Genomic DNA, 20929 nt, shown 5'->3' with positions numbered 1-20929 from the left:
GGAATTCAAGCCCTGCATTGGGCTCTCTGCTGACAGCTCAGACCCTGGAGTCTGCTTCGGATTCTGTTTCTCCCTCTCTGTCCACCCCAGCCCCACTCACGCTGTAGCTCTATTTCTCAAAAATAAACATTTTAAAAAATTATAAATAAAGTCTAGTTTGTCTGATAAAAGTATTGCTACTCTTTCTTTTGACACCCATTTGCATGATAAGTGTTTCTCCATCCCCTCACTTGCAATCTGCAGATATGTTGAGGTCTAAAATGAGTCTCTTATATGCAGCATATAGATGGGTCTTGCTTTTTTATCCATTCTGACATCCTATGTCTTTTTTTTCTTAATGTTTATTTTGAGAGAGTGCACACATGCAAGCAGGGGAGGGGCAGAGAGGGAGAGAAGAATCCCAAGTACACTCCACGCTGTTAACATAGAGGCTGATGTGGAGCTAGATCCCACAAACTGTGAGATTATGACTTGAGCTGAAATCAAGAGTTGGATGCTTACCTGACTTAGCCACCCAGGCGCCCCATAACATCCTATGTCTTTTGATTGGAGCATTTAGTCCATTTACATTCACAGTAATTTATGATAGTTGTGTTATTTATTGTCATTTTATTACTTGTTTTGTAATTGTTTCTGGAGATTTTCTGATTCTTTCTTGTCTTTCCCTCTTTCATGTTTTGCTGATTTTCTTTAGTGATATATTTGGATTTCTTTATTCTTTGCATGTTTATTAGTGGTATTTGATATACTGTTACCATTAGGTTTGTATAAAACCTCTTTTGCAAATAGCAGTCTATATTAAGTTGATGGTTGATTAAATTTTAACCCATTCTTTTCTCCTCTCCTCCCCAAGTTTTAGGTATATGTTATTATATCTTATATCCTTTTTTTGTGAGTTCCTTGACTGATTTTTTTACAGAAATGTTCATTTTTACTGTTTTTGTGTTTCCTGTCTTTGTACTGTCACTTTTGGTTTCTCCTTTCCATTCAAAGAGTCCTTTTAATATTTCTCACTGGGCTGGCTTAGTTGTCACGAACTCCTTTAGTTTTGTTTGGGAAATTTTCTATCTCTCCTTCTATTTTAAATGATAGACTTGCTGGACAGAGTATTCTTGGCTGCAGATTTTTCCTGTTCAGCACTTAGCAATTTTTTAAAAAATTTTTAAATGCTTATTTATTTTTGAAAGAGAGAGACAGAGTGCAAGTGGGGGGAGGGCAGAGAGAGTGGAAAACACAGAATCCAAAGCAGGCTCCAGGCTCTCAGCTGTCAGCACAGAGCCTGATGCAGGGCTTGAACTCCTGAACTGCAAGATCATGACCTGGGCTGAAGTTGGATGCTTACCCGACAGAGCCACCCAGGTGCTCCTCCTGTTCGGCACTTTGAAGATATCATGCACTCGCTTCTAGCTTGCCAAATTTCTGTTGAAAAATCTTCTGCTAGCCTTATGGGTTTTTCCTTGCAAGTTAAGGACTTTTGTCTTGCTGCCTTCAATATCTTTTCTTTATCATTATATTTTGCAATTTAATTACAGTATGTCTTGGATTAGGCCTGCTTTGGTTGGTTTTGATGGGAGTTCTTTGTGCCTCTGGATCTAGATGCCTGTTTCCTTCCCCAGATTAGGTAAGTTTTCAGCCATTATTTCTTCAAATACATTTTTTGCCCCCTTTTGTCTCTTTTCTTCTTCTGGGACTTCTATAATGGGAATGTTATTATATCTGATGGAGTCACTGAGCTCCCCAAGTCTATTATCATGTTGTATAACTCTTCTTTCTTTTGTTCAGCTTCATTACTTTCCATTACTTTGTCTTCTAGGTCACTGATTTGTCCCTCTCAGTCTTCCAGCCTGTTGTCCAGTGTGTTTCTAATCTCATTTATCACACTCTTCATCTGATTCTTTTTTTTTTTAACTCTTTTGTCTCTGTGGGATGGGTCTCACTGATGTCTTCTTTTCTCAAGCCCAGTGAGTATCCTTATGATTGTTGCTTTAAATTCTCCATCAGGCATGTTATTTATATCTATCTCACTTAGATCTCTGGCCGTGACCTTATCTTGTTCTTTTGTTTGGGATAAATTCCTTGTCTTCTCATTTTTTTCTAAGTCTCTGCCTCCTTTTGTGTGCTATTAAAGCCAGTTAAGTCTTCTGTTCCTGAAACTAATGGTCTTATAAAGAAGACATCACATGGCACTCAGGTCCTGGTGCTTCAGGGAGTGCTTCCAGTGTGTGTGCATGCACTGTGCTGTTGTGTTTTGGCTGCCCTGTCTTTCAGTGAGTCATCTGCAGGGCTCTGCTTGACTTCTATGCACAATGTTTGGTCCCTGATCTGATGTGGCAAGTTTTAGTCTGCTTGTGAAATGAGACCTGTCACTACTTCCACCAGAACTGAGGCCCTGCAGCACTCTCTGCTTAGGAGACACGGTGTGGGCAGAGGTTTGTGATGGTCTTCTGGGGGAGTGCCCTGCCACACTGGGACTGAAGTGTGATTGAGAAAAGCAGTTCCACTGGAGCACAGGGGGTGCTTAATATAAGTTAGGCAGCCAGTATCCATGCTGCACTGCTTCCACAGGTGACTGTGTTTATGCTGTGGAGAGAGAAATGGCACTGACCAGTTCCTTTGTTCCTGGAGATGTATCTCCGTGAATGCTGTCTCTCGGGGACATGCTCTAAGAAGAGCAAATGATCTCCCAATTTTGTGGCCCAGTCTCTCTTCAGATTGCTGTTGCCATGCTGTATGCCCCAGGTTGTTTACCTGCCTTCTCTCAAGGAGCAGGGCAGTACCCTCTAGGCTCTATCCTAGTGAAGCCTGTTGACCTTCAAGACTCCAGGCTTTAAGCCCCATTGGTTGCAAGAACTCATGAAAGTCAGCCCTTCTCATTTTCCAAGCCAATGGCTTTGGGGAAATGTTCTCCTTGTGCATTCCCCTATATGCTCCTCTCTCAGTTGCCCTTCTCCATGACCACGCTCCTTCCCCTTCACAGCAGCCAGGATCCATTTCTCCACTAAACCATGTCTCCACACTTCCTATCTTTTTCAATGTGGCCTCTTCTCTCCCTTTAGTTGTAGAGTCTGTTCTGTCAGTCTTCAGGTCGATTTCTGGGGTATTTAGGATGTTTTGATAGTTATCTAGTTCTATTCATGGAACAAGGTGAGCCTAGGGTTCTCCTATTCCACTGTTATTCTCTGTCTCTCCCAACTCTGTCACTATCAAGGGTAGCTCACTTAGAAAGAGGTAGAAAGCACATTTGCCTACCACCAGTTCTTATGTACATTCTAGGATCTACTGGTTGAACTTTTATATAATTCTTTACTACATGGAATCAGGACTCCTTGGAAAGTAGTAGACTCCTCTCCATATATTGAGGAAAGAAATCACAATGGGTATAGAAAAGTGGTCCTGAAAATGCAATCACAGGACCAGCAGCAGCATCTGGGAACTTCAGAAATGCCACTTCTCTGATCCTACCCCAGACCTACTGAGTGAGAAACTCTGGTGCCCAACTATCTGTGCTTTAATAAGCACTCTGATGCACCTAAAGTTTGAGAACCACTGATAGGCCATTCACTGCAGAAAATAACACTGGTTTCAAGAACATTTGATACCTAGGAGACAAAAGTTCACCTAAAGTATATAAAAAGTTAGTTGTAACAATAGAAGGATGTACGTTTACTACATCCTTCTATTGTTACAACTAAAAACATTAAATTGTAGTTAAAAAAATTACTTCTGGGGGCACCTGGGTGGCTCAGTCGGTTGTGCATCCAATTCTTGATTTTGGTTCAGGTCATGATCTCAGGGTATGTGAATTTGAGCCCTGAATCAGACTCTGCACTGACAGTGAGGAGCCTGCTTGGGATTCTCTCTCTCCCTCTCTCTCTATTCCTACCCTGCTCATGCTGTCTCTCTCTCTAAAAAAATAAATAAACTTAAAATTGTTTTCTTTAATTATTTCTAATAAGAAGTACTAATATACCAGGCTGCTGGGTTTCATGTATTAAGCATATATTTTTAAAAGATCAATATGCATGTTTCTCTTAATGTTTAAGCAGGCATGACAGCTGTGAGAATGTCTCTCAGATCCCCAGCTATGGAAAGTGTAACTGACCAATGTCCCCAGATGCTTGGCACTGGAATCCATCACCTCAATCTGCTGGGGCCCATGCCCTCCCACAGGCTACTTCCAGAGAGCAACTGAGTGGACACAGATACTGTTGAGGCCCATTCCCAGGAGACACAGGATTTCTCTGATGGGTTACTTTGGCTTAAAGTCTCCCCAGAGGCCTAGCTGACCTTTCTTAGAACTGAGCTGCAGTCTAAGACATTTCTACCTAACCTTTCTTCCTTCCCTCTCCACTTCACAAGGGTCAGATATGCACTGTGGTCTGGTGGCTCTTCTAACCTGCCCCCTCAAGGTTCCCCCACAGTTATTTCTTATAATAAATCTCATACACTCAATCCTCTTTGGGAGTCTGCTTTTTAGAAAACATGAACAGAAAGAATTGTGAGCAAGCTAAATAGTACCTTTAGACATTAAATATTAACTAATATTTAATTGGTTCCACCTTAATGATAATTACAGTAACATCCACCATTCACTCAGTTCTTGGTTTCATGCCCAGGCATGACACACAATTAAACCTCACAACTCTGAGATGATATGAGGAAATGAATCTGTGGGAAGATAGACAGCAGAGGAACATACACCAGTCTGAAACACTGGAAATTATGCTTTTTTCTTCAGGAGAGAATGTGGACTCACTGATGCTGAATTTGGTTCAAGAACCAGTACTTGATGTTTATAAATATTCTCTTGAATGGAAGAACAGAAAGTACTTCAAATCTTTTGAAAAGTGATGCATACCCCAAGTGTAAAAGGACAGAGCAAGAAATGTTAAGACTTTATAATGGGCAGACAATATCAACTGTGAATGCACACCTCATGAGTCAATTTTGAGGGAAAGGAAAACTATGCTAAGGTTACCTTTGGTCTTGTTCTGCATGGCCACCTTTCTTCCTCTGGGTTATTATTATTCCTTGGTAAATTGGAAATTTATAGTCTTATAGTGTGTGTGTGGCCTACCTGCATGCCACATGACACCATGAGGCAGATATTATTACTATACCCGTTCCATATAAAAGAAGAACTTGGGATTTAGAGAGAGGTTAAGCAACTTGTTGAAGGTTGAACTACCAAGTTTCAGTTGTAAATAAAATTTGATTTTCCATATGTCAAAATGGTTTCTATTTTAGCAGAGACCTGTAATTCATTCTGTTTTCCAAATGTATTTTCCATTTGGGAACTGTCCCACCTTTCATCCCACTCTTCACCTGGTAGGATTTTCAATCCCATAGCACTGTGTACCCTACTCAGGGACCTTTTGAGTAACTGAGTGGACAGGGTAATGTGATGGGATATGCTCTTCTCTTTGGCATAACTTGCTGTGAATTATATAATGTAAGTCAATAGCTGGCAGTAGCCATGGAAACAGTCTGATTTAGAATAAGTCAATACAGAGAAAGGAAGAGCTAAGAGCTAGAGTCTTGATTGCATCACTAGAACCCCTAGATCCAGCCATGCCTGCGGCCAATCCTATCTCCAGATTTTTCAGATATTTTGTCTCATCTTTGTACATTTTAGTCTGTTCCATAGAAAGCAACTTCTTAAGAAGCTATTTATATTTTACAATTATAACAGTTTTACTCTAATTGGGCAAAATCAATAGAATTATATGTAACAATAAAAAATAAATGAACTTTCTTTCATAATAACTCACAAATGCATTTTTATAATGATAGCAGTAAGTATTGTTAGTATCAAACCTACAAATAATCATATTTCTTTCTTTTTTATTTTGAGAGAGAGAGAGAGAGAGAGCGCACGCGCATGCATGTGCATGAGCTGGGGAAGAGCAGAGAGAGGGAGACAGAATCTCAAGCAGGCTCTGTGCCATCAGCACAAAGCCTGACATAGGGCTCAAACCCATGAACCATGAGATCATAATCTGAGCTGAAACCAAGAGTTGGACACCCAGGTGCCTCCAAATAATCATATTTCTAAGTGAAGATTTAAAATAAAAAAGTTATTCTTACCTCATGCCACTGTCTAACTGGCTGGTTTTATTTGTGTTGGCATCCCATAGATAAATGCAACTAGATTTCTCTGCAATCACTGCTAGGATATCTCCATCTTTATCCCAATCCATAGCAACACAGTTACTTTTAAAAAAGAAAGCAAAATATCACTATACATTTTCTTACAGCAAGGGAAAGAAATTTAAAAATCTATTTGTGATTTTTATTTATAGCAAGACCAATGTACTTTGAATAGGTCATAAACTTTCTAAAGTGAGAAATACAATTCACTATTCACTGCTTAGATTACACTAAGTTAAAATTTTTGTTGTTATTGAGAGAATGGGAAGAATTTAAATTCTATTTTAAATATAATTTATATATACTACATTAAATATAATTACACATAGTAAGTTAGCAGATTTTTCTTAGATCCTATAAAGAACCTGGCCTTTTGGTAAGACAAACTCATCAAGTACCTCTACAAAGAAATCACATCTGGAATCAAGAGGTAATTTGTATGACCAAATGTCAACAGGTCACTTCAGATTTACAGAGAAAGAGAAGGTACTGATAAAAAATGAAGTTATATCTACACAAATTGGGTATAAAACAGATCAAGGTTGGGTAGATGTGGGATTGCAAATAATGGAAAAACTGGATTTTGAAGTGGTAAGAAATGTTATTTTCATTTTATATTATAACAGAATTAGAGTGATTTGATTAAAATGACAAAAGTTATAAACAGGAAATGCTTTTTTAAAAATGTTACAATTGAAAATTATTCCAAAGTGTTTATCATAATTCAAAAACTTCCTTGAGAATTAACTTTTTCTTCTCTGATTTTCATTTTGAGACTCTGCTCTTGGATATCGGCTAAGCCATACTCAGTTTTATAGTTAAGACAATTATTTCAAACACTTTATTCTTCAAAATTAATTTTCTCTAATATTTTCAGAGATTAGGGGAGTTTGGAAGAGGGAAGCTTTCAAATTTTTTATAAAATCATCTAACAAAGGCAATACATAAAGCTATTTTATTTATCTGCAGATCCTCTGTCAGTTGAATTTAACTATGATAAATACAGCAAAATAATTCAGAGGTAAAAAAATATATATATAGCTAACATATAACCAATAGAGGTCACAGAGATCATGCAAAAACCCCATACAATTTACTCAAAGAAGGTCCTTACTAAGTGCCTTTTTGTTTTTAGACATAATTACAACTATTTTGGCTTCTGTTTTCCATAATATAGAAAACAAAAGCAACAGTTAAGAGGCGATGGGAAACACCAAAATGGTGGCATCAGGTGAGTGGGGCAGAGAAGGAGGTGGGAAAGGCTGTCAGAGACCAACGGAAGTAAAACAACCTTTGCAAAGATGGTGGCAGTAAACCACAGAAAACAGACATGAATTTAAAAAGCATGGCAGCATAAGACCATTTAGATGAGGAACTCTACACACCTTAATAACCATTGAGACTATCAACAAAATAATACAGGTAATTTACAAAGAATCATCAAAAATGCTTAAGTTATATTTTGTGTAATCTAGAATGATTTCCTGAAAACAGAATGTCTTTGTCATTTAAAAAGTATGTGGAAAGTAACTATTTTCCAACAATTTGTGAAATGCTATAGGGATGTGGATTTATCTTCTCTGCCTATACACACACACACACACACACACAGGCTTATTTATAATTAAATAAGTATTCTTCCATATAGACTCATTTATAATTATACTTTAAGGCTTCCCTGTGAATGTATGGAGGTTATAAATATCAACTCTATCTGTTTACATGTTTTACTAACAACTTATGTATAAAAAAATCTCTTTGCCATAAAAACAGCAAAAGAGGAGATACAGATTATATATATGTGGTAAAATTCTATTTGATTATAGTTTTAAGGCAATACTGTTTTTATCTTTTAGGAAACAAAGCTTGAAAAAGTTTTTGACCCACCTCTGTACTTACCCAGGTAAGTTAATTTCACTTCTTTTCTGACCATGGCGATCAAAGATTTTCACAATATGATCAGCTCTAAAAGCAATTAGAACACAAAAACATAATCTAAGTGTTTCTTTTTATTTATATACATTAAAAAAATTAAGCTGCCATTCAAGTGATTTCAGTGATCTCTCATGACAGTTTCATAATTTGTACCTACAAAGTTATTACCAGGGAAAAGATTTTATGAACTGTGATTTTTTTTTAGGTTTATTTATTTATTTTTGAGAGAGAGAGTGAGAGAGAGAGCAGGGGAAGGACAGAGAGAGAGGAGAGACAGACAATCCCAAGCAGGCTCTCCACCATCAGTGCAGAGCCCAAAGTCGGGCTCAAACTCACAAACTGTGAGATCATGACCTGAGCCAAAACCCAAAAGCCTGATGCTTAACCAACTGAGCCATCCAGGCGCCCCTGAACTGTGATGTTAATGAAGATGAATGTATTACTTTTCCCACTGTACAACCACCATACAAGAACTTCTACTAAACAAATGGTGTGATAATACAGGCATACAAGCCTCTGAAGTCAGGATGATTTACTTAAAGCATTCATTGATTTCTTACCCTGTTACTGCAAGGTAGTTTCCTGATGTTTTTTGCCAGGTGAATTGTATTGGTGTGCCAAGCCCAGTCCTTTCTATCAGTGAGAAAACACGCTAAAAAGGCAAACGCAATTTTTATATTTTCAAAACATACAATTAAGGGTTGGTCAAAGACACCAAAACACGATCATGAAAACAGTAGAATTCAGGATGGTAAAGGCTTATTGTTAGAACTTATCCAGAAAAAGTCAATAATATAACAAACAAAATGACTAATCAGATCAACCAACCAATCAAAAAATTTCCACACTTTGGCTGTTAAAGTATGGACCTTAGTACACATAGGAAAGCAGTTATAAAATTTGGTTTTAAATGTTTTGAATATTAATTTCATGAAAATTATAATTTTAATGTTTTATATGTTAAAGAGTAAAATAACTTAAACTTGAATTTAGCTAATAATCATTAGCTAAGTGGAGTTTAGCATGGCATGGAGTTTTTAAACTTAACAAAACTACCATTTAAAAAATCTTAAGCGTGATAAAAATACAAATGTCTATCCTTCATTCAAAATTATTTTCTTCCTTTACCCATTAGTTATACTTACTTCATCATTAAGTGCTTAATTTTGCTATTGGGTGGACAGTGTATCAGCTGAGAAGCCTTTCTTTTCACTTAGTCAAGAACTGGGGTATCCAATATGGAAGCCACAAACCACAGGTGGACTTGAAATTTTATTAAGGGCTTGAAATGTAGGTAGTATGAATTTAGATGTGTTGTAAATATAGAATACATACACATTTCAAGGACTATGAAAAATGTGAACTATCTCATTGATATTTTATATTGATTACATATTGAAACAATATTTTGGATATACTAGATAAAATAAAGTATATTATTTAAATTAATCTTACCTGTTTCTTTTAAAACATTTTAATGTGGCTACTAAAATTTTTAAATTACATTGGCTCACATTAAATTTATATCAAACAATATTATCTAAAACTATTAAGAACATAAGCTTGAATGAAAAAATTTAGATTTTAATATTAGGTTAAATTATAAATAATTAGGTTAAATCATAGGCCATATCTAGGCATATGAAGTTTAAATACTACAGCTGGCTTGGCAAGGCTAGTGGCTACACAAAACTCATCCAATGCTCAAAATTAAACACCAATCAATAGGCATTTGGTGTGTTAAGTGGATGAAATCCACCTCTATTGAAAACAGGTGAACCTCTATAATCAAAGGTGCATTCACATTTTGTGGAGCAGGAAAACACCTTGAAGGAAAAAAAAAAGCATAAAGGCATCTTTTGCAATTTTGTGACAACATGACCTAGAACCCCTTTATTCAAGCGATGCATCCTTAAATTTCATTAGCTTCATGGTCGCGCTCTTCTAGTTGTGACCTTACAGATTATTTTTCTTCAGTGGAGCTATATATACATGCTCCATATACAGTACACAGGAAAAGTGCTAGCTTCACAACAAGAAAACCAGATTTAGGTTTTGCTTTTTACTTACTAGCTGCAGGGCTTAATTAAAACAAGTAGCTCAAATTGCCTCAAGCACAAAATTCTCAACTGTAAATCAGGAATAATATCTTCTCCCTTCTGATACTTCATAAATCGTGAAGTGAAGCTTTAGAATTGTGAAGCTTTAGAAATGTGATGATTACCGGTCAATTCCAATTTCCACGCTAATAGCCACGAGGAATCATTACGACTTAATTACTTTTTAAACTGAGCTATCCATTTCTTGTCAGATCAGGGCTGTACTATCGCTGTAGTAAAGCGGATAGGTGAATCGGCAGTAGCCACTGACGTGGAATAGGGTTCACTAGAAGCCCAAACCTAGGAACGGTGCGTGCAGAGGATGATGCTCTCGAGGGAGACCTGCGTGTGCAAGTGCAGTTTTCTCCGTGAATAATGTACATTAGCCACTGAGTGATTTCTACATTAGATCAGTCACTGGCGATATAATTTGACATTATTCTTTCGTAAGCTTTTCACTCTTTTAAAGGCGCTGAGTACGGCTTGCTAGAGGCTCAGCTGCAGGAAAAGCAGCGGCTGGTGACACCCAATCCAGTCAATTTCACCGCAACCTCCCAAACGCAGACCGCTCTTTCCGCGGTGTGAAGTTCCTAGTCTCTTCTGATCCAATCTGCTCATTTCGGGCCATGCCTGCCTTCCCTCTGCCTGCACCACTTCAACTCGGTTCGCGGTGCCAGAAATGAGGCCTCCCTCTCCGCCTTCTCCTCCTCTCCAGTTTTCTTTCCTTTCCCTCCTTCCTTCAACTTCGCTGCAGCTTTCCTCCCCCCGGGCCACGGGCTCTCTTCCCCCCTCCTCTAACGCATTCAGGACGGGGGAGAGGGCACAGGCTCCTAACCTCAAAATGACGCTCAGCGGGCTAAGAGCCAGTGGTCGCGTTTTCCCGCCCCCACCCCCGGGGGTTTGTAAGTTATTTACCTTCATCTCAAGGCTCGAGCGGCCGCGCGATCTGGCAAATGCGCAGGCGCAGCGGGCCTCCACCAAGAGGGCTAACGCGTTCCCGTTACCCAGGAGACCGCAGGAACAGTAACCAATCAGCGAGCACTAGCTGAAGGGCGGTGCCTCGTGGGGGGTCCTCCTCAGGGGAGGGCGGGAGGCGCGGACTGGAATCACGTGACTCTGGCGGACGTAGGCCGACTCGCGTCACGAGGTCTTGCGGCTACATGATTTCCTGGTTGAGCTCTGATTGGATGAATCCCGGGGACTTGCTTGAGGGAGGTGCGTTCTGTGAGCCCTGAAAGGCGCCTGCGTATATTTCGTCTGCTGGTTAGTAAGATGCCCATGGTGGCGGGTTCGGGGCGACGAGAATCAAGAAAACGAAAGGGCACTGGATGTTGGATGAAAGGAAAACAGGAATTTGCTCTTGGGGCAAATACTCTTACACAGTCAGCGCAAAGAGGACTTGGATGGGCTCGTGTGTCATCTTTTTTTCCTTTCCAGGCTTCTGGTCTAGAAGAAATAGGATGTGAGAAGTAGGTTTTTTTCAAGGCGTTAATAGGACAACTAAATTGGGCAAGAAAATGAGCACTAATTGCTTCTTTAGACTTTGGACCTTGGCAGCTTTTCTCCAAATAGTATGCCCTACCATAGATCTGTGCGTTATTATTTAGCATATGAAAGTACTTCTTTTGCCAAAATGTCTGAAAGTGCTGAACAATCCACCCTTTTCTTTTCATCATTAGGTAGGAATCTTATTGACCTGCAGGAAATGAAATGATTTCAAAGAACTAATGATGGGTGTTACATTCTCAAGTAGGGTACTGTTCCCTGGCGTGGGGGTGCTGTTTAATTTACGTTTCCCTTTAGTTTCAGGTGCAAGACCTATTCGTTAAAATGAAGATGTCAATAGGTGACTGAAAAACAAAAAGGTTAGAGAAGCAGAAGTTCAGAAATTGCCCATGCAATGTCTAAAAGCGTTAATGGGACTTTTTAGGTTTGAGAAATGTAGGTGTAAGGGTTAAATTGTAGTGTAGGGCTAATGCTTAGCTTGAAAAATAACAGCTTTGTGTGGACACTGAAGGTTAAGAGATAACAGCCTTGCTTTGCTCTGGTAAACTACGCCTCATACGCTTGTAAATTAGGCTTCACCAATTAAGGAAACAAAAGTTCAAAGAAAAGAGCATCAGAGGCAGGGTCAAGGAGATCCACTGGTTGCAACTTAGAGGCAGAAAGTCTAAAGTAAACACCTCATTAGGCAACTGTTTCTAACTCATCTGGAAACTGTTTCTTTGTTCTGTTCCCAAGTGATGATAAAACGATGTGATCGGTTATAAAAACTCTGTACCCCGGCTGTTCGGGGAGAGTATTGGTCCCGATCGGTCGGCCTTGCCTCTCATTGTAATAAACTTTGTTGTGACTGTCACTGGTGCCCGTAGCATTGTTTCAGGAGTCGTGTGGATGCAACATAGGGAAGACAAAATTTTACCTCTACCCTCTTAGGGTTTTTTCAGCTAGACCTGACCTAAGACAGATTAACAGAAATTAATTTATTAAGATAAATTAACACTACAAATTTATGTGTTAGCTGACATGGGAGCCATCCTAAGGGAAAGACCCAAAGAAATGATGACACCTACATACATACTTTTAAATTAGGTTGAACAAAGCGTGGCAACTGTGGGAAAGCAATTAAACGATATGGTGAGGCTAAAGAAAAGTAATTTTAATAAGGCCTGTTTGTATAGACTCTCAATTTCAGCTTCTTGATAAGGATGCTATTTTGCTTCTTGTATAGGGAGGGTATCTTTCACATGGGAGTTTTTAATGCCCTGTTTTCAGAAGAAGAAGATTAGAATACTCTTGCATCTGCTGTTTTTTTAGGTACCTTCTGGCTCAAAATAATCCTTATGTCAAAGTGGTTTATTTTCGAATAGCATATTCTGCCACCCTTTAGGAGAAGTCTACATAAGGAGAAATACAATTAGGGCAGAAAAATTAAACTCAGGAGAGTGTAGAGTCCTACAAACCAGAGGAAAGCATTTCAAGAGATTCAAAGTAGATATTATTTATTAGACTATTGGGTTTGTCTCAGAAGAGGGAGTTAATGTAAAGTGATAGAGTAAGGATATGAAGAATTGAAAGAAATCAACTTAAAGATAGGTAATTAGGCTTACTGTTTGTTTTTTTTATGGGAATTTGTTTTTTAGTTACAAGTTCCATATCTTGTCATAGGTCTCATCAGATTTTCTACTTCTTTTTGAGTCAGTTTTGATAATTTGTGTCTTTCTAGGAATTTGTCCTTTTCATCTAGGGTATCCAGTTTGTTGGCATACTGTTCACAGTATTCCTTTACTTTATTTCTGGAAGGTCAATAGTGACATCTCCTCTTTTATTCCTGGTTTTAGCAACTTGAGTGTTTTCTCATTTTTCCTAGCTAAATATGTCAATTTTGTTGACCTTTTCAAAAAATAAATTTTGGTTTTGTTGATAAGTTTGTGTCCCTCAGAAAGATATGTTGAAGTCCCAACTCCCGGTACTTGTGAATATGGACTCATTTGGAAATAGGGTATTTGCAGATATAATTAAGATGCCATTAGCATGGCCCTAATTTAATATGACTTATGTACTTACCAGAAGAGGGAGGACACACAGGGAGAATGCCATGTGACAACAGAGGCTGAGATTGAATGATGCAGCTGCACCCAAAGAATGCCAAGGAAGTTGGACTTCTGGCTTCCAGAACTGTGAGACAATAGTTTCTGTTGTTTTAAGCCACACAGTTTGAGGTATTTTTTTACAGCAGCCCTAGGAAATTAATACAGATATCGGTACCAGAAAGTGGTGTGCTACTGTAACAAATATTTAAAATGCAGAAATGGCTTATGAATAGAGGCTGGTAGAATTTTGAGGTACTTGGTATTAAACCTAAATTGCTTTGAAGTCATTGTTGGCTGAAATGTGGACATTAAAGGTACTTCTGATGAAAGCTCAGACAGGAGAACCAAATAGGAAGTTTCTGGGGTTTTTAGAGAATACATAGATTGTCATAACAGAATGTTGCTGAAAATAGGAATGTCAAGATGCTTCTGGTGAGGTCTCAGATGGAAGTAAGGAACATGTTATTGGATGCTAGAGGAAAGTTGATCCTTGTTATAGAGTGGTAGATAATTTGGCTGAATTTTATTGTGTTGGGTGGAAAGCAGAACTTGTAAGTGATAAACTTACATATTTAAGGAGATTTACAACTAAGGTGTTTGAAGGCACAGCCTAGTTTTTCCTTACTGCTTATGGTAAAACGTGAGAGGATGGAGATAAGTTGAGAGTGAACTGCCAAACACAAAAGAATCAGCACTTGGTTATTTGGAAAATTCTCAGCCTATCCAGATAGCATTTTCTGGAAACAAGGTCAAAGGTATGGACAGACAATGAATTGCTAAAGAGTTTAGGCATGTGACTTATGGATCCAACCATGCCAGCAAAAACAAAGATTAGTGAACTTCAAGATATGGCAACATAAACATCCCCTTGTGCCCTCCTGCACCCCCACCTCCCCAAAAAACCCAAAGGCAACCACTGAGAGATGTATAGAGTATCATGGAATTGTGAAAAAACATCAAGAGCCTAATTTATGTGTAATTGGAGTCCCAGAAGGAGCTGGGGTGTAAGAATAGAATATTTGAAAAAGTAAAGGTTGAAAAAAATCCCCAAATTTGATGAAAATGATAACCACCAATCCAAAAACTCAATGAACACTAAGCATAAGAAACATGAAAAAAAAAAAAAACTAAAAAATTATTTAAAACCTGTGATGAAAGAAATTCTTAAAAGAAGCCAGATTAAGGGTGCACCTGGGTGGCTCAGTTGGTTAAGCATCTGACTTCAGCTCAGGTCATGATCTCACGGTTCTTGAGTTTGAGCCCTGCGTCGGGCTCTGTGCTGACAGCTCAGAGCCTGGAGCCTGTTTCAGATTCTGTGTCTCCCTCTGTCTGCCCCTCCCCCACTCATGCTTTGTCTCAAAAATAAACATTAAAAAACTTTTTTTTAATTAAAAAAAAAAAGCCAGATTAAGAAGATATATGCACATAGAAGCAAAGATAGGAAAATGAGCAGACTTCTTGTTGGACATCCTGCAAGTCAGAAGACAGTGGAGCAACATACTAAAGGACTGAAAGAAAAAAGCTGTCCATACAGAATTCCATACTCAGAAAATAGATCTTTTCAAAAATGAAAGTGACCAGCAAATTAAATCCAGCAATATATTAAAAAAAAAATGTACATCACAACCAAGTGAAATTTATCCAAGGAATGCAAGCATAAATCAATATCTGAAAATAAATTTATGTAACATGCAATATTAACATAATAAAGGACAAAAATGCATGATCACATTAATAGACAGAAAAATACTTGACAAAATCCCAAACCCTTAAAACTCAACATTCATTCATGATAAAAATACTCAATAAAGTAGGAATGTAAAGTAATTTCCTCAAACTGAGAAAGGTCATCTATAAAAAAAAATCATATAACTACTATTGTATTTAATGGTGAAAGACTGAATGCCTTCTCCCTAAGCTTAGGGGGGAAAAAAGGATATCCACTCTTGCCACTTGTACTTACCATTGTATTAAAGGTTCTAGCCAGGGGAGTTATTGAAGAAAAGGAAATAAAGACCATCTAGATTGGAGAGGAAGAAGTAAAACTGTGCAGATGTCATTACCTTGTACATAGAAAATTCCAAGGAATACACAAAAATCGTTATAATAAACAAATGAGTTGAACAAGTTTGCAGGATACAAGATCAACACACAAAAAGTCAATTGCATTTTTCTTTTTTTTTTAATTTTGTTTTAACATTTATTTATTTTTGAGACAGAGAGAGACAGAGACAGAGAGCATGAACAGGGGAGGGTCAGAGAAAGAGGGAGACACAGAACCTGAAACAGGCTCCAGGCTCTGAGCTGTCAGCACAGAGCCCGATGCGGGGCTTGAACCCACAGACCACAAGATCATGACCTAAGCCAAAGTCAGACGCTTAACCAACTGAGCCACCCAGGCGCCCCTCAATTCCATTTTTCTATATGAGAAATGAACAATCCAAAAGTGAACATTTTTAAAAATCTATGTATAATAGCATTAAAATAAAATACATAAATTTAACAAAAGTACAAGATTTGTACACTAGAAACTACAAAATCTGCTTAATTAAAGAAGAAAATAAATGTGAATACATACCACATTCATGGATCAGAGACTTAGTATTCTTAAGATGGCAATACTCCCCAAATGAATGTACAGATTCAATAAAATCTCTATTAAAATCCCAGTTATCTTTTTTGAGGTGAATTGACAAGGTGATCCCAAAATTCATAAGGAATTTCAAGGGCCCCAGAATATGCAAAATAATCTTGAAAAAGAAGAACAAATTTGGAGGGTTCATACTTTTCTATTTTAAAACTTAGTGCAGGGGAGCCTGGGTGGCTCAGTCGGTTGAGCGTCCGACTTCGGCTGGTGTCATGATCTCACGGTTCGTGGGTTCGAGCCCCACATCAGGCTCTGTGCTGACAGCTTGGAGCCTGGAGTCTGCTTCGGATTCTGTGTCTCCCTCTATCTCTGTTCCTCCCCTGCTCTCACTCTGTCTCTCTCTCTCAAAAGTAAATAAAGATTAAAAAAAAATTAAAACTTACTGCAAAGTTACAAAACCAAAACAGTGTATTATTAGCATAAGGATAGTTATATAGATAATGGAATAGAATCGAGAGACTGGAAATAAAATCATGCGTCTGTGGCCAACTGGTTTTCAACAAAATTGTCAAGATAATTCAACGGGGGAAAGAATTAAATTCAACAAATGGTGTTGGGACAACTGGATATCCATGCAAAAAATAAAATTGGATCCCTACCTCATAGAATACACAAAAATTAAATGAATAAAAGACATAAATGCAATAGTTAAAACTATAATATTCTTAGAAGAAAACACAGGAATTCATTGCTTGGGTTTAAGCAATTGTTTCTTGGATATGACACCAAAACCACAAATGACAAAAGAAAAAAAAAAATTTGTGGACTTCATAGAAACCAAAACTTTTGTTCCTCAAAGGACACCACCATGAAAGTGAAAAGGCAACCCACAGACTGGGAGAAAATATTTGCAGATCATATATTTGATAAGAGACTTGTATTTAAAATACGTAAAGAAATCTTACAACTCAATGATAAAAACATAACTTCATTAAAAATGGGCAAATAATTTGAACAGATGTTTCTCCAAAGAAGACATATGAGTGGCTAATAAACCTCTACAAAGTTGCTCAACATCATTAGTCATCAGGAAAATGTAAATGAAAACTACAATGAGATACCATTTTACATGATATTCACTGTCATTTTAATTTGTATTTCTCTGGGGGCTAATGAGTTCACTTTTCCGTTGGTCATCTGTGCTCTTCTGCACATTATTTAACAATATTCACTAATTTTGTGGGGTTGTCTTTTTTTGTCAATTTGTAAGGGATCTTTTGCATAATCTTCTATGGTTAAGAAGTATTTTAAAAACAGCTACTTGGTTCTAGCCTTGGTTTTGAAGTTTTCCCTTGCTTATAGATTTTCTTGAATGATTTTTTTAATTCTAATTTTTTACATTTAAGTCTTTAATATATAGTATTTATTTTTGCATATGGTATCAAATGGGAATCTTCTTTTACACTAGACCTGGCCCAAACTCTTCTCCAGACATCCACTTAGTGTTGAGGTTACTATACCACATGTACTTTTATTATAAAGGAGTCTTCTGGCCAGAGCAACTTACAGTTACTCAATTCAGTTTCAGGAAAAAAAAAATCATTCAATTTTGATCAAACTGCTGCTATATGCTCTTGGCTCACCATTCCGGTGTTGGCAAGAATGCAGATATTCTGTATTAATCTCCTTATTTTGTCTTTCTTTTTTGGGAGGGGTCTTCTCCCCCCACATACAAGATCTTGGTAACTTGCATACTTCTTTTAGTTTCACTGACTTTACTCATTCTATTTTTATTATGATTAATATTGCCCATTCAACTATTCTTAGTCCAGCCAAAGGACCTTACTTCAAGCCTTTTAAGAATGCTAGCACTTCATGATATATTGTACCCATTTATCTTTTCTCCACCGTATTATAAAACTGTAATGTTATCTTAGCTTTTCTTTCTTTCTTTTTCTTTTTTAGAGAGAGAGCACATGAGCAGGGAGAGAGGGGCAGAAAGAGAGAGAAAGAGAGACAGAGAGAGAGAGAGAGAGAGAGAGAGAGAGAGAGAGAGAATCTTAAGCAGGCCTCACGCTCAGCAACTAGCCCAACACGGGGCTCAATCCCACGACCTTGGGATCATGACCTGAGCTGAGATGAAGGATTGGATGTTCAACAAACTGAGCCACCCAGGTGCCTCAGTTTTGTTTTGTTTTTTTAGGTTTTTTTTTAATGTTTATTTATTTTTGGGAGAGAGAGAGAGAGTGCAAGTGGGGGAGGGGCAGCAAGAGAGAGACACACAGAATCTGAAGCAGGCTCCAGGCTCCAAGCTCTCAGCACAGAGCCCGATATGGGGCATGAATCCAGGAGCCGTGAGATCATGACCTGAGCGGAAGTCAGTCGCTCAACCAGTTGAGCCACCTAGCTGCCCCCCTGCCCCAAGTTTTTCATTTTTAATATTCACTTTTATCTCAAGTTTGGTGAAAATTACATAACTCTGTGGTCAGTTTTGGTATGTTTTCAATAAATTGGCTGAGAACATATGCAGGCTTGTGAACATAATTTTTCTAACATTGCAATAACTTAGTAATGTAACAAAGCTGGTAATGGTCATTGCATATTTAGCTTTAAATATGAATATTAAACACATTTGGATATTTCAAAATTTTAATTTTTGTGTATTGCGTCCTCATGTGTGTTTATATATTTAAATGTTTTTCAATTATAAAATGATATGACTCTTTTAAGGACTGCATTCTGTAAAATAGCAAATTGAACATGGCCATAAATTCCCACTTTAAACACAGTTCATGACATTTACTAGTTTTTTTGTGTGTCTTTTTGTTTTTTTAAGATTTTATTCTCCAGTAATCTCTATACATAAAATGGAGCTTGAACTCACATCCTGGAGATCAAGAGTTGCACAGTCCACCAACTGAGCCAGCCAGACAGCCCTAGTGTTTTAACCTTGGGCAAATTACCTCCTCTGAATGTGTGCTCTGAAGTTTAAAATGGGGATAGCAGGGGCGCCTGGGTCGCTCAGTCGGTTAAGGGTCCGACTTTGGCTCAGGTCATGATCTCGGGGTCCATGAGTTCGAGCCCTGTGTCGGGCTCTGTGCTGACAGCTCAGAGCCTGGAGCCTGTTTCAGATTCTGTGTCTCCCTCTTTCTCTGACCCTCCCCCATTCATGCTCTGTCTCTCTCTGTCTCAAAAATAAATAAACGTTAAAAAAAAAATTAAAAAAAAATTAAATGGGGATAACAATACCTACCCTCATTTGATTTTAGATAAAATTAAATTAGTTAAAAAGAGAAAAAAAAAAAACACATAGAATCCCACTATCAACATTTATTTTTTTGTGTATTTCCTTCTGGGTTTTGCCACTACATGTACCTATTTACTATGCATTTATAATTATGGTAGGTGTGTGTATTTAACACATTTACTTAGGTCAAGTAAAAAATATACCACACCTATTAGGCTGCTCAGTACTGAAAATAGAAAAGCATACAATCCTAATAAGTGGAGTTTTAGTTTCTCCATACCAGGTTACGTCAATTCTTCAACTCTCTTCTGGTGCTTTTGAGTCTGAATCATTTAGATCACTGGTTCTGTAACTTTAGTGTGTATCTGATAAATTCAGTGTGATAATTCAGAATCACTTGGCGGGAGGGTGAGGGAGGTGAAATAGATTGCTTGGCCCCACCCCCAGAGTCTCTGATTTAGTAGGTCTAGGGTGCATCTGGAGAATTTGCATTTCTTTTTTTAAAAAAATTAAAAGAAAATTTGCATTTCTAACATCTTCCCAGGTGATGCTGATTATGCCCATCTGTGGACTGCTCTTCAAGGCCACTGATCTCCAGATTGTTTACTAATTCTCCTTCACTTTTTGTCATATGTTAGACTCAAACAGCCTGTATTCTTTTTTATGCTGATTAAGTTTGCAAAGCTACAATACTTTTCCTAGTACATGCCTTCTGAAAGATTTCAATTTATTCTTTTTAAGTTGCAAGAAGCATTTGGTTATTATTTTTTATGAAACAGGGATCCTAATTAATGCCTGGTTTTCTATTTTTTGTTATTCTTGTTTTTCTCATTAGGCTGACAGAATAGGTAGGGTTTCAGTAGGGAGGAGAAGGGATGTTGAGAGATAATGAAGGACAGTGGAAGATGCAGACCAGGCAATTTGAACCCAGTAATAACCACTTAGTAACTTGGATAATGTACGTAACTTCCTTAGCTTCACTTTTTTTATCAAAATATATTTGACATATAACATTGTGTAGATTTAAGGTGTACATGTTAATTTGATACATTTATGCATGTAGTATGATTGGCTATTGCAGCAATAATTATTAGCTTCATTTTTCTTATCTACAATGGAACTTGAAAATGAATAAAAATATTTTTGTTGTAGTCTTCTGGAAATATTTGTATCCTTTGCAAATGCTTGAGTCCTTTCCTGAATGCAAAATTTCTTATAAAAGAATATTTGGGAAAGAAGGGAAATCCAGCTTCCCACTCTAAAATTTAAGAGTCGGGAACTTGATTAAGCCTGTCCCTCTGGGAAAGGATCTGATGTC

The 20929-nt window shown here is 37.7% G+C and overlaps 2 protein-coding genes across 2 annotated transcripts in view; one reads left to right on the top strand and one right to left on the bottom strand.

Annotated features, from left to right (window-relative positions):
- WDR19 (WD repeat domain 19) overlaps positions 1–11224 on the bottom strand; it is a 111283-nt gene extending 100059 nt beyond the window's left edge. The window contains exons 1-4 of the mRNA XM_049631991.1: positions 11100–11224; positions 8646–8737; positions 8050–8115; positions 6088–6213 (exon numbers count right to left, since the gene is read on the bottom strand). Of these exons, the coding sequence (XP_049487948.1) occupies positions 6088–6213; positions 8050–8115; positions 8646–8737; positions 11100–11105 (290 nt within the window). The 5' untranslated portion in view covers positions 11106–11224. The remainder of the gene's footprint in view (positions 1–6087; positions 6214–8049; positions 8116–8645; positions 8738–11099) is intronic.
- Positions 1–20929, top strand: part of RPL9 (ribosomal protein L9) — a 457174-nt gene that overhangs the window by 244480 nt on the left and 191765 nt on the right. The window lies entirely within an intron of this gene.

The sequence above is a fragment of the Panthera uncia genome, chromosome B1 (assembly GCF_023721935.1).
Source record: "Panthera uncia isolate 11264 chromosome B1, Puncia_PCG_1.0, whole genome shotgun sequence".
In the NCBI taxonomy this organism is placed as follows: Eukaryota; Metazoa; Chordata; class Mammalia; order Carnivora; family Felidae; genus Panthera; species Panthera uncia.
The sequence above is the reverse complement of the archived record's forward strand: the minus strand, read 5'-3'. Positions and strand labels throughout refer to the sequence as shown.